Genomic DNA, 14,274 nt, shown 5'->3' with positions numbered 1-14,274 from the left:
ATATCTGCAGTTGAAACTATCATACCATGGCGTCAACAAAGCAAAAAAATGAAACGCTGCGCGAAAGCGTGCGTACTCGTTCTGTACTCGGCCTCGTTAATTATAATGGAGAAGACAACTAAATTTTTGAATGTTTTAAATTTGAGGAATGAGCACATTGAGGTACAATTTTCTTCTTCACATCTATACATGTAAGATTTTTAAAATAAAAAAACAATAACTATTATATTTTTTTTTAAAATACAATAACTAGTAAGTATTTGATGGAAAAAAATGTACCTATATGCTCTCATATATTTTGATTGCTTTATTAAGTGGGGGAGGGGGGCAGGACGAAAATATAGGGAATTGGAAGTTAACAACTTAACAGTGTACTCCTACCAAATGTTTAGTTTTATATCTTGCGTAGGATTTTCTTATTCTGGTAAAAAATAGTATTTCATGAAGGTACAATGTCAAAGATTACGTGTATGCAAAAATAAGTGTAAAATTCGCATACATTACAATATTTATTTTTTTGTTATTCTACCGAGGGACCATACGACACAATATCTTTTGAACGCCCATTGTTGCTCAGGTGAGCGATGTGGTCCCATGGGCCTCTTGTTTACATGTTGTGACCGGTAATTCCAAGGTCTTCTTGTGAATATATATACAGAAGCATAGTGACACGTTTTATATAAATTTATTCTACTCTTTTTTTGTTTGGTTTGTTTTTTGTTAACTATTCCTAGTCTTAACTTTTCTTATTAGAATATGATGTTGTCAATTCTTTTCAACTGAGATACACAGTTATATTAAATTTAGATGCATAAACATGCTCCAAATCCTCAAAAGTTAAACACAAAGAGATATTAAAAAAGAGGTTCGCTCGTTAGGTTTTGGGTAGCCATTTTGGTTCACCTCTAGTCTGAAATTCTGCATCACATATTAATTCTAGTAGTATATCTATTTATATTTTACAGTGATAACTAAACTTTATTGTATAAAATGTTTTAAAAATAAATTACATTTTTACAGAGTTTAGTAGGGGACTATATTTTGTGGCGTAAGGTTTTCAAGAGGGAAATGAACAATTTTCATAACTCAGTTGATATAGAGTACTGTTACTTTAGCTTCCTAATTTTCAGCGCAGACCAAACTTCTAGATAGTTTGTGTGTTACGATATATTCATGATGCTCTAAAATAGATATTTAATTAATACATGTATTTTGAAATTTCTATTGATATATTTTGGCATATTAAGCTTATATTTCATAAAAGTTAAGAAAAAAATTACTTCAGTTTTGGTCTAAAATCAGCTTATTTCATGCTATATCTCAAATTTTTTTTAGATGTGACCCATAAATGTATGTCTATTTGTATGCAAAGTTTTGGAAAGATTACATTACTATAATTTTTTTAATTTGCGTTATAATTTGATAACTCCAAAATTTTGTAACATCCGTTGTTGTGTTCATTACAGTATGTACTGGCCTTTGAAGCCACCCGTAAAGCAAGAAGTTATAAACTTTGACTTATATTTTACTTTTATAGTCACTACCTGTGTTCAACTTCATACTTTATTATAATAATAACTAAATAATAGTTGAAACCATATATATTTGTTTGATTTCTTCAAATAATAAATTTCTATGTCAAATTTTAGCAAAAATTTCAGGGAAATTATCAGTTCTGTTTGGGGCCCTATATTTCCCAAAATGGCATGTGACATGGGTCACAAATAAAATAAATGAACATTTTAGGTTCCCATCTTTATATCCAAGAGGTTTTCGGATGATTAACATTACTATTATTTCAGGAGCCAAAATCCTTAAGCACACATTTTGAAAAGAAAAGTTACACATTTCTATTGGCTGACAATTTACCCACATATGTAAATACTTATTCATACTCTCAATAACGCATAAATCTTTCATCATATTTTTGATATTTCCCATAATAAAACTTAATAAATTAGTTATTTTCATAAACCAAACATGATGATTCAGGTACCCTCGGAGGAGAATATTGACCTCCTCCTACGGGTTCGTTGAAAAGCAGTCTTCTCGGGTAGCTTAACCATCACAAAATATAAAATGTACGAATTCGACTAAAAACGTAAATACCTATATAAAAATACGAAAAAGACATGGTATTAGTGCGACCCGGCGGGTGCGTGGAAAACTTCTATAAAGCCAGTTTTCACAGGAATGCATATCGTATACAATTTTTCTATGATGTTCATCACATGTCTGCAGTGTATAATATTTTCAATTACTACCTTTTGTTTCTCAAAAATATTTTTTTGAAAAAGTTTATCTATACAAGTACGCTGTGTTAATCTGAATTGTTTTTTTTTAAAACGTAAATATTAAAGGTCAGCTGATTTAAAATTGCCAGGGGAGCGAAGGGGGTCTGAGGCTATGTTTCGGTAATTACTATCCCTTTCCTAGATGTACGTATATCTCTTTTATGCCACGTAATGAACTAGAGATACTATACTTACTTTTATATCAATAATAAGAGAGGTTAAGATTCAGAGAAATTTGTAAATGTTAACTGCAGAATGTTTTCTCTGAAGATTATTGAACGTCCGAGGCCATGGTACGGAGTTGGCACATCTCTGTCCTAAACGGCCAGATGGGAGACCATCGTAAATATTGTCATTGCCGACGATCAAAATTACAAATTAATATTACAAATAATGATCCTTCTCCTTTTATTTTTAAGACAATACAAGCATTTCTGTGTATGAAATTAACGTCTACTAACTATAAAGCATAATTTATAATTTCTATCACCAGAATTTTACGTATACCGGCTGTACTGACAGGGACTTTTTTTCGTTGTTGTTGTTTTTTTTTCTGTACGGTACATTTAAGGAATTCTTATATCCTCACTACTGGAATGTTTTAAATGGTTCACTTAGATAACATATCATATCTGAATTTTATCTTAAAAGAAGATCTAATCTTACATCGAAACACTTAATGAAATGTGTCTAACGTATTATAATATCGTTAATCAATGAATATGTTCAATTAGCTATCAAATCAATAAAAGGCAATTAAGAAAGCTTCATCTAATAACCATGAAACAGACTTAAACTGAACATCAATAGAAAGCATACAGTTTGGACTGATTAGTGCATTTTGGTATATATTACAAAATTATATGAACTGCGTTTTGAATGGACAATCGCTCTAAAGGCCTTGGTCATAATTTGATATGACTATTGTCAAACTTTCATTTTCTCAATTTTGTTAATGTTATCATGTGTTTTCTGATATCAAACTAAAAGTTGCATTTCATTTTATGAGTTACAAGAATTTATTTTAGAAATATACAAAAAATTTGCATAAATCAAACAAAACACAAAACGCAAGTTAAAAAATTAACACAAAATCAAATAAGAGATTACACTGAAAAAAAATAATCATAGTGTGTACGTAATGATTAATAAAATACATATATATGCTGCATTTCCTGAATCAATTAAAAAAGGCGCATCCGTTTATAATACGCGCGTAGGTTATTATAATACATTAGTACCTAAGATGTGTGATAAAATCGATATCGAGATATATATACATTTAAAAAGGAAAATCATTAAAAATTCTATTAGTCGTATCATCTGATCTAAGAAAACATTTAAGTCCAAAGTCACTCGATGTGTAACACGCGTCTCAGAAAGTCCCAATGATTCGTCCAGTGTGGATCAGTGCGGTGTTGGTCTTGTTTGTGGTACAGAGTCGAGGCCTTTCTGAATTTGGTTAGTATTTAACACGTTACTTTTAACGCAGTCATCTTCGTATAGTGGTTTCTGTAAGAATCATAGAAATAAGGAAATGGCATGTATTGTTTGAAAAGTACGCCGCTGTTTAGCAAGAGAGAGCTCTTACACCATTATGATCAAAATGATTCGCAGTTTTTGCCGATTTACTTTTAAATTGGACTGTGCATTATATGGACTGCAAACCACAAAATAAAAAGGCCTGCTTAATGGAAACGGCAACGATATTCTTTTGTGGACACAGATGAAATCTTGCTTGAATTCTTATTTAGTTTCCTGAAAACCAATGTACATGTACACGTTCGAAAGTTAATATAACCACAAAATAAAACGATCATTTGCGAAGAAAATTATTTTTTTCTGCGGCATAACAATTTTTTTAAAAATTTTCATTCTTTTCATTCTTTGTGCTGAAATATTGGCTATACTAATTAAAAAAAATAAAGATATTAGAGGCATTTTTGTGTATGATAGAGAACATAAAATATCCCAGTATGCAGATGATACATCCCTTATTCTTGACGGTTCTGCTTCATCTTTATTTAATGCTCTCGAAACTTTAGAATTATTTTCAAAAATATCGGGGTTGAAAGTTAATAGCTCAAAAACAAAAATTATATGGTTTGGCTCAAAGAAATTTTCATCTGAAGTCTTTCATCACTCTAGATGGAAATTAGATTGGGGGGCCACTGAATTTGTATTATTAGGTATTCATTTTTCTGTTGACTTGGAACAAATTCCAGAATTAAATTATAATATTCAAATTCCAAAAATCTCTGCACTCATCCAACAATGGGAAAGGCGGATTCTTACTCACATAGGAAGACTTACTGTACTTAAAAGTCTTATTATTCCAAAAATAAACCATTTACTTATTTCATTACCAAATCCAAGAATAGAAACAATTAATTTTTTAAACAATGATTTTTTTAGATTTTTTTGGAAATCCAAGTGTGATAAAATTAAACGCTCAGTCGTGACACAAAACCTCTTTGCAGGAGGCCTGAATATGGTGAACTTGAATAATTTTATAATTTCTTTAAAGTGTTCCTGGATACAAAGACTAGTGCAGGGGGGGGGGGACAATCTTGGTTGAGTATTTTTAAAGCAGTGTTTGGAGATATTGTGTCTGGATTTTTGGATTTTGGTGATGCTTTTATTGAAAATCTTTTGAACAACTGTACCAATACTTTTTGGAGAGATGTTCTGAAGTCATGGCTTATTGTATTGAATACACATTTTAACCAAAGTCGAATTTCAAATGATAACATAACATATGTTCCAGTTTGGTTTAATTCTAAAATTAAGGTGGATAAAAAGCCTGTGTTTTATAAAGAATGGTACAGAAGAGGTGTTAAAATTGTGAAAGACTTTTTATATGAAAATGGATCATTTCTATCAAAATCTGATTTTGAAAAGAAATTCAATTTTGTAATATGTTTTATGCAATACAACAGTATGATTAGTGCTGTAGCAAAGTTTGTAAAAAGTTCAAAGTTCTGTAAGGAAACCTACAGCCATAGCATTGGTCCTTTTGTTCCTTATCATTGTGTTGAAATTCTTTTATACAAGAAATGTACCAAGCATATTTACAAATTAATTAATACTAATACAGTAGGTATTTTACCAACATCAATTAGAAGATGGAATTCCACTATTGTACAAAGAGGATATCCTGAATTAATTTTACAGGATGTGTCTAAAATATGTTTCAAGGTCACTAAAGACTCTTCTATACAATGGTTACAATATAGAACATTACATAGACTTCTCCCAGTTAAAGCTTACTTGAAAAAGTTAAAATTAGTTGATAATGACACTTGTACTTTCTGCAAGAGTGAAGTTGAAACCATTGAACATATTTTCACATCTTGCCCTACTGTACTTGCTATCTGGAATAGTTTGAGTATGCATATTTACAATACTGTCTCAAAGAGAGTTGGTTTTAATGTAATCAATATATTATTCGGAGAGGCTCCTCTCTCAAAGTCAAATTTAGTCATTAATTTTCTAATTTTACTAGACTTTGACCCATGCGTGCACGGGTTGACATAAAATGTTGCATATCGGACATTTACGAAATAGGTACATCGACACACCTTATTATTGACATTTACATAACAAAGCTATACGCCTACTATAATGCTATTATAATTTCACTACACTTTCCTTAGTTTGAATAATCTAACTGTATCTCGGGAAAGACCCTCACCACAGTTAGAATGCCTCCCTTATACCCGTAATGTAGCAGAAAATTGCAGAATCGCTCCAAAACGATTTTGGAGAACATTAATATAATTGCGTTGAAAATAACATGCAGTCATATTCATCACAACAAACCTGTTTGAGACTGCAAATACCTTTCAAAAATTAATTCATAGAATGGAAGAATCCAACACCTTTTCACGAACGTACTCGTATTTTCTTTGTCAAACTGGGTCCGTAGGACATTATTCATTTTTACGATAAAACATATTCTATCTTCACTCTCCTAACAAATATAATGCAACTTTTTTGCATGTAATCAAATATTTTTTGTCATCACGAAGACAAAAGTAAGTAATTAGTTGAATTTGTATATTTGTTATTTTATACTTTCTCTCATAAGAAATTATGAACAGAATATATAGCAAAAGTCCAGTGGAAATTTACCCGTATTTGTATCATCATATCTGAGTTTATTCATACAGATGTGATATTGTGGAAACATAAACAAAAGATCCACTTAGCGTGAATGTATTGCGCAAGCGCAAGATTGTAAAATCCAAAAAATCCAGGTGATTTCCGGGATTTTTCGAGGAATTTTCGTTGATTATTAATTAACGAAGCTTAACTGAGAAAAAATAAAAACAAATTAGTAATCTTCAAGTACCAATGATGTTTAAAATATATAAAACAAAAGACAATATTCTTCCGATTTCTCGGTATTAAAGACCAAAAATTCGAGTCTATTATTTTAATATAGTAGTATAGATTTACCAAACAGTATATTTTTCAATGTCTTTGTAATAAAAAACCCCCAAACATTGCTGGACTAATGTGTCATTTACTTTATAGATATGAAATTGAAAGTTGTCTAGCAATTAGAAATTCTTCTTTTTACAAACATAATACAATATGGTCTGAATGGAAAAATCTTTTCTGTAATGTTTAATATATACAAGATCTAGAGCAGAAGTCATATAGTTTTTTTTTCCTGATTGTATCAACTTTATAGTATAATTACTTATAATCTATGGTGTGTTTGTGTATGTATGAATGTGAAAAATATAATTAAAAAAAATTGCAAATAAAAAAAAAAAATTAAAAATTAAACAATATATTTATTGTAGGCCTCCTGCCTGGAAGAATTGGTGATTTTTCAGATTGCCCGACAGGTACTAGTACAATCATTTATTCAATCTTATTATACTAATAAAATACTTTCTTAGGCATTTTCGTTTCCTTTTGAATCTTTCTTTAGTTACAAGAATAAAAATTGTATTACCAGACCGAGCAAGTGAGTAAATTTAACTAAAGTGAAATATCAAATGAGTTATATGTTTTATTTATCAGGATGTATGGGTCCTTCCGGGGCTACCGGAAATCAAGGAGAACTTGGACCAAGAGGCATGAAAGGAGAGAGAGGAGATCAAGGGGAAACAGGTGACATGGGACACCCGGGCCGCAGAGGTGACCAGGGGGAGAAAGGAGACCCTGGAGACAAGGGGTTACCTGGGGAAGACGGTCAGGCTGGTCATCCAGGGGAGGAAGGGGATAGTGGGGATAAAGGAGACAGTGGTGATAGAGGAGAACAAGGACAAATAGGGAATTCTGGAGATGTAGGACTTCCGGGCGCAAGAGGTCCTCCGGGGGAAGCTGGTAAAGACGGGGATGACGGTAAACCTGGTTACAGGGGGCCCAAAGGACAGAGGGGGGATCCGGGAATTCCTGGACGATTTGGTCAGCCAGGACAAGATGGTAATCCCGGGCTACCTGGACTGCCTGGAAGATCTCGGAGCTGCTCCGAAGTTTGCAGTGGTTTTAGTAAGGTTTAATTGTATCATATGCTACTGCAAATAAAAAAAAAATGATTTTTTGTTGTGAATTAGCATTATTCATGATACATGATGCATGTACATACATTTCATATACGATCTTATATGACATCTTCTTTTGCATACCGTAACAATACTACTTTTTTTCACCTAGACTTCAAGAGGCTGAGGTTCAGAATTGAGGTAATATGAATTCATCAGAAGTTCTCATACATGTTAATGTCAAAGATATTTTTCCTTTATTTAATTAATGAACTTAAACCTAGAATTATTTGTCGTTGGAAAACAGATGGTAAAAGTGAATCTGTTAAATAATTTTCAATGAAATGAAAATTTATTTGACCATTTTAACTTTATGAAGAAAAATATTAAATATTCATTGATTTACATTTTATGTATTATTTATATATGTAATGAAAATATTCGGAATAGAAACCAAATGCTGTTTGCATCTGAAGCCGACATCGCTTTGAGAAAAAAATTGAAAAAATAATACATGTATATATTGCCCTTTTTCTTTTTAGGAAATGGAGAGAATCATGTTTTCCCATGGGTTTGCAGGAAAATCCTCGAGTTTTAAACGTAATGATCCCTATTTGGAAGAAAAAACCTTAAGTTTCAATGTTAATCTGAATCTCGAATAAAAACACATGGATCTTTTTATGTCCTCGTATGTAATACTTTTATTTCACTTTTTATGACCAAAGATTTATTTTCAGACCTGTAAGTCTGAAGAAACAAAGATTTATTACCACATTTAAAGTATTTTCTATAACGGAGTTCAGAAATTTATGGGTTGACTAAAACTGTCCTTTTTTCACGATGTAATGTTTGTTTGCTATAAGCACACTAAATTTAATGCACGACTGTGTACTTAACAAGCTCATTGATGTCAGTAGCTACATATTTTGTTTGTGTGGAGTTTTTTTTTTTTGGGGGGGGGGGCGTTGTTTGTTTTGGATGTTGTTTATCTACTTTTTTATTTACTACATGTACTATTTTTTTTACGGGGGGTGTTACACAAACTAAATTAAATCTATTTTTATAAAAGCTATTGTTAATATCATTAAAAAATCACAAAAATCAAGACAGATTGAAGAGAATGTTATTTCCTATTATTGACAACAGCTTTACCATAATCAGACTTCATTAGACTTAAACAAAACGGATGGTCATGATGGTTAACAGCAATTTAAAATCGTGTTCTGTCAATGTACAGTTTTCGTTATAATAAAAATCATTTGTTTTTTGTTCATGGAAGCATTTAAAGATGTCTAGAAAATCAAAAAGTTGTTCCAACGAATAAACGATGTAGAAAAGACGAAAATCACTTCAACAGAAGATGGAAAGCAGTTAAATTTCTTTAATAAATGAATTTTTGTAGCATTAAAAAAAACATGGGTAAAACCAGCAGCAAATATATATTAGGCAAGACATTAATCTCAGAAAAAATACAAAGTCGATGTAGATTAAATCAAGTAAATCATATCATTGCTTAACTTGGTAGAATTTCTAAAAAAAAAAATGTCTTCATTAAAATGTAAACGATTTGAAACAAAACTCTGATTAAATATAAACTCATGTCTGACGAATCGCATATATTTACATAAAATGAATTACAGTCCCATGCCTGTAGATGAATGAAAAAAAAACAACCTATTGTAACATGTAAATGTAACAAAACTAAGAGACATAATGCCACTTTATGGGCATTATTGTGTTGTTGCTGTTGTAGACATGCATATATAAAAAGGATATCGTGAAATCTCTATGATCCCATAGTATAAAGAAAATTAGGTTTTATGTATATAAAGGGTATTAAAGGGTCCTCCACATCCTGGAGAAAAGTTTCGCATTACAGTCAAAACGTATAATATATATATTTATTACATGGGTAATGCTAGCATGAGGTCGAGTTGACATAAAAAGGTTCATGTTTTTGCGGGGGGGGGGGCAAAATTAGAAAATATCCCCTAAAATGATTGTACAATCTTACTGTTTATTAAAAAAAAAGATTAATCCGTAGAATGGCAAGTAAAAATCAAAAGTGTAACAAATCACTCAAATTACTTAACAGGTCATTTCTTTGTGTTGTGAAATGTGTGAATGTGTGTAGGAATTGACTTAAACAAACTGACAACAGTTTTACAGAATATAAAAAAGACGGGATAAATACCAATATCGATGTTTGTTAAAGAATCGTGATTTTAAAAATATTGAGTCAATGTGGGTGAAATTGAATGTTTCTCATCACTATAAACTAAATACATATAAACTCTGTAAAGATTTAGTAAAGATGTTTGAACCCATGGAATAGTATTAAAGAGAGTAAGTAAAATGAAAGATTCCCAAGAGTTACTATATTTTTTTAAACCTCAACAGATATTATGATTTTTCTCAAAATTTTACCGGCTTTGTTGTTATATGAAAGTGAATCTTTTTAAGAATTCTTTTTGTCATAGTTCACTCATTTAAATTTCTATACAATGATTGTAGTGTTTTTGAAATCAGAATGTAAAATTTGTAAAACCATTTAAACAAATTGCATGTTTCTTTAAATTAATTTAAAAAACTGATGTATTCATTCTTCTAAGTATTTGATTCTTTTGGCTATTCCGGTCAGACACTCTCCCACCATCATATCACCGTGACCAAGGATACACACGCCGCGTGGATTTGTTATTCCTTCATCAGGAATGATGTACCTCAGGAATCGTCCGTCCCTGTCCAGCATGTGAATCTTGTCACCACCAAAATCTATAACGATAACGTGACCAACGGAATCAGTGGCAACTGAAGAAACCTCAAAATTACTGTCCTGTCCCGAGTATGAGTATCGGAATATACCCAACCTATTGACAGCAATGACTGCGTTTTTCTTGTAGTCAGTTACAATTATGTCCCCGTTGACATTTTCAGCGATATAAATCGCGTATTGGTACAGAGGTTGACACTGAGAGTCGTACTGGATTTCCTGAAGCACGGTTCCGGTACTACTGTATCGGACGACTTTTGACTGATCGTCTTTAAAAAGACAGACCAGTAGATCACCAGGCGCAACGCATGTAATGCCATATGGCTCCCAGTTTCCGGTAGTGAACATTGTATCTACAATATCGGTGTCAGATATTATTTTCACTGTGTTAATATCACTGAACACTACTTGATTGTTGGAAATACAAACATATAAGCCTACACAAGTAATGCTGACGGCGTGGTGCAGGCGTCCCTGGAGATCATACAACTTCAGTTCACTCCTTGCTCCTCCAATCCACACTTTGTTATCGTCCGTAACAGCCATGTTATACAGACGAAACTCCTCCTCCTCCTCCTCCTCCTCCTCCTCCTCCTCCTCCTCCTCCTCCTCCTCCTCCTGTATGACAGAAGCAATCGTTGGCACATCTATGTTATCGTCCGTAACAGCCATGTCATACCAACGAGATTCCTCCTCCTCCTCCTCCTCCTCCTGCTCCTCCTGTATGACAGAAGCAACCGTTGGTACATCTATGTTATCGTCCGTAACAGCCATGTCATATAGACGAGATTCTTCCTTTTCCTCCTCCGCCACCTCCTCCGCCACCTCCTCCTCCTGTATGACAGAAGCAACCGTTGGTACATCTATGTTATCGTCCGTAACAGCCATGTCATACAGACGAGGTTCCTCCTCCTCCTCCTCCTCCTCCTCCTCCTCCTCCTCCTCTGCAGCAGCAGCAGCAGCAACAGGGACCCTAGTATCTATAACGGACAAAACCATTGGTACCTCTAATATAGTTTTAATCGAAAAGTCAATTTCGCTAAGTTTATTTCCTAATAGTGGGATTTTCTTTTCCGGTAATTTTTCAACGTATCCAAAATATGATTTCAAATAATTTGTATCTATTTTACATTCATAGAATGTCGGAAATGAATATTGAGAGATCTCACTCAATATTTCTTGTTTCTCCATCACAGGTATTAATGTTCGCATTTCTTTGACGTTTTTTGATTTCCGATCTTTCAGAGCTTTCCCGTTTATTTCATCCACATTTCCAATTATTTCTTCAAACTCTTTCTTTTGTTTAAGCAATACACCCTCGTGTTCTTTTTGCATGTCATCCAGTTCCTGGTGAAGTTTCGTCACGGTATTCTCGATATGTTTGTGCCACTCTTCTCCCTTTGCTGTAACTTCATCTTTTTTCTGTTTATAAAACGACGTTATCGAGAACAACAGCTTTGTTGTGTGTTCCATAATTCTTTCTAATTCTTGTTTGTGTGACTGAAGTCGATCATTTTCCCGTGCAATAACTTTTAAAACTTCTTCGATTTTATCGGAGAGCTCGGACATTTCGTGCGATTTGTGTTTGATAGATACACAAAGAATGCATATCGGAGCATCACAAGTCTCGCAGAATGCGGAACAATCGTTTTGTGGATGGTAATCACAATGACATGTGTCGTCGTCATCATCCTTACTGACGAAATCTACAATGTCATGGCCGTTTTTAGATTTCACGCGAAGATGCTTTAAGGCACAGGGGTCACATAGATTGTCCCCGCATCGCCTGCAGAAAAACGAGACTGGTTGCTGACACAGATCACATACCGAGATCTGTTGGGCTTCATTCTTAGATGTCATTATTCAAGACTTTTAGCAATCTGTGAAAATTTGAAGCTTTATATCAATTGTAGGATTTACATCTTGAATAAGACTTATTCAATCTATTATATTACATGAAGCCACATTTTTAAAGTGTCATTTCAATGTTTATCATAAGTCAAATATTCATTGATAATATACAATGTCATAATTTGTAACTTTAATATTACCGCTAAATGTATATTACATATATGTTAAGGCTATCAAAGAAAGCTTTCAAAGACAAATAATACAGATACTATAGACAAATAAAAAAATAAATGTCCGCTTGACGAATTAAACAAAAACAGCTTTAACAAAAATATTATTGTAAGCATCGATTACCTTAGTAATAAACAATTTTTATTTCTTTTTTGCAATTGTAAATTATAAAATAGCTATAAATAAAATCGGTGTCACAAAACCAAATTGACCCTTTGATATAATTGCTCAATAAAAATTACATAATAATTGTAAGCTTGTCAGTATGCGGAAATGAAAACACTCAAGTTTAAAAAGTTAAATGGAGATGCAAATACTCTTCAAGTTATGTTAATTTCTTGTGAGAATTTGAGTTAAGAACTGAGTTATGGGATTTGAAATGTTGGTGACGGTGGGGCCTGATCACCTAAATCAAGAGTCACTTCCTCATTTCCAAATCGAAAGTATTTCTTTTCCAAATATAAATCCCCATAAATTAATCTGTATATTGTTCTCATTACAACACTGCTTCTATTTCAAATGTCATTGAAGCAATGTTAACTTTATAAGTTTTTTAGCATGACATTTCTCTTACATGTATTTCTTTCATTCTCTTTTTAAGGGTTAAACTACTATTAAACGATAACCTACATATGACACCCTAGATGTATCAGTACTTTTAAAACCTGTATACGTGTCATGAGGCGTCATAAAATAAAATCTCGCTTGCTTAAAGTATTATTAGAATTCATTAAAATTACAAGGAAAAATGGACTTCAACGGATTTCAAAAGTATTTGATTTAAAACGAAGAGTATACCTCTATTACATGGTAATATAAAATTTATGCATTTTTGCAAAGTTGGCTCAGTGCACAGACTGAACATAAAACGCCTTTATGTTTGTGAACCCAATATTGATATAGCTACAAAATACTGTGCCTATCAGGTTGCGTTCATAAATGATTTTAAACCGAAAAATAGTTATTCTTCATAAAAACACAACTTTCGGTTTAAATGCTTTTATATGTAACTGAATTGATCAGAAACTGAAATGATAATTACAATCTTACCTTCTTAAATGCACTCGTGCACTGTACGTGCGAGATACTATTGAACCAGTTTGTTCATTTCCGAATAATAATCTTTAACACTGGAAAACTTTTTTCGGGGGGGGGGGGGGTTCAGACCTATTAGTAACTTGCACAGATAAGATGAGTGTAGTGACGTATAGTTAACACTCCTTTCTGACGTTCAGGGGTTATGGTTCTTTGTAAATGTTGCAACAAATTGAATTTGACAAAGTATGTTAACAAAAAAAATTGTTTTTCCTTCGTCAAATATGCCAAAACATTAATAGTTTTAAGATACAGGTAAATAAAAATCTCTTCAATGGAAGATAAAAATCCTTGACAATTTCAATTTTGCATCATATTCTTAGTTTAACATAATCAACATTTGCCACTCCTATACAAAGTTAACTTAAGTCGCAAATAATTTGCCAAAAGAACTACGAGTGCTAACGCCCGAATCCCGCCTATTCTTTACATCCAAATATTTTGGTATTTCTGTAATTAAGATATTCAAAATTAAGTAAATAATACTTCCGTTCGCAGTTCTTACCTCATATGTGGCACATATCGTGTA

General features: G+C 32.5%; 2 protein-coding genes across 2 annotated transcripts; one reads left to right on the top strand and one right to left on the bottom strand.

The window, feature by feature from the left end:
* Positions 1-3,596: 3,596 nt before the first annotated feature.
* LOC136270140 (otolin-1-A-like) lies at positions 3,597-8,491 on the top strand. The gene is made up of 5 exons (XM_066066777.1): positions 3,597-3,755; positions 7,109-7,153; positions 7,332-7,802; positions 7,968-7,996; positions 8,338-8,491. Exons 1-5 carry the CDS (start codon positions 3,683-3,685, stop codon positions 8,455-8,457), a joined length of 738 nt encoding a protein of 245 aa, XP_065922849.1. The 5' UTR covers positions 3,597-3,682; the 3' UTR covers positions 8,458-8,491.
* A 1,903-nt stretch (positions 8,492-10,394) lies between these two features.
* LOC136269800 (tripartite motif-containing protein 2-like) lies at positions 10,395-13,841 on the bottom strand. Its single transcript, XM_066065044.1, has 2 exons — positions 13,701-13,841; positions 10,395-12,448 (listed from the first exon to the last, which is right to left on the bottom strand). The coding sequence occupies exon 2, from the start codon at positions 12,426-12,428 to the stop codon at positions 10,395-10,397; it is 2,034 nt and encodes a 677-aa protein (XP_065921116.1). The 5' UTR covers positions 12,429-12,448; positions 13,701-13,841.
* Between the last annotated feature and the right edge of the window lie 433 nt (positions 13,842-14,274).

Source organism: Magallana gigas, chromosome 7, assembly GCF_963853765.1.
Source record: "Magallana gigas chromosome 7, xbMagGiga1.1, whole genome shotgun sequence".
Lineage (NCBI taxonomy): Eukaryota > Metazoa > Mollusca > Bivalvia > Ostreida > Ostreidae > Magallana > Magallana gigas.
Note: the sequence above shows the minus strand (reverse complement) of the source record. Positions and strands in the feature narration are given on the sequence as shown.

What these genes read in the sequence shown, in the direction of transcription:
- LOC136269800 (XM_066065044.1), bottom strand. Translation starts at nt 12,428, where the DNA reads ATGACATCTAAGAATGAAGCCCAACAGATCTCGGTATGTGATCTGTGT.
- LOC136270140 (XM_066066777.1), top strand. Translation starts at nt 3,683, where the DNA reads ATGATTCGTCCAGTGTGGATCAGTGCGGTGTTGGTCTTGTTTGTGGTA. An exon ending in TTTTTCAGATTGCCCGACAG is followed by an intron (nt 7,154 to 7,331) that starts GTACTAGTACAA and finishes TTTATTTATCAG; the next exon opens with GATGTATGGGTCCTTCCGGG. An exon ending in GGCTGAGGTTCAGAATTGAG is followed by an intron (nt 7,997 to 8,337) that starts GTAATATGAATT and finishes TTTTCTTTTTAG; the next exon opens with GAAATGGAGAGAATCATGTT.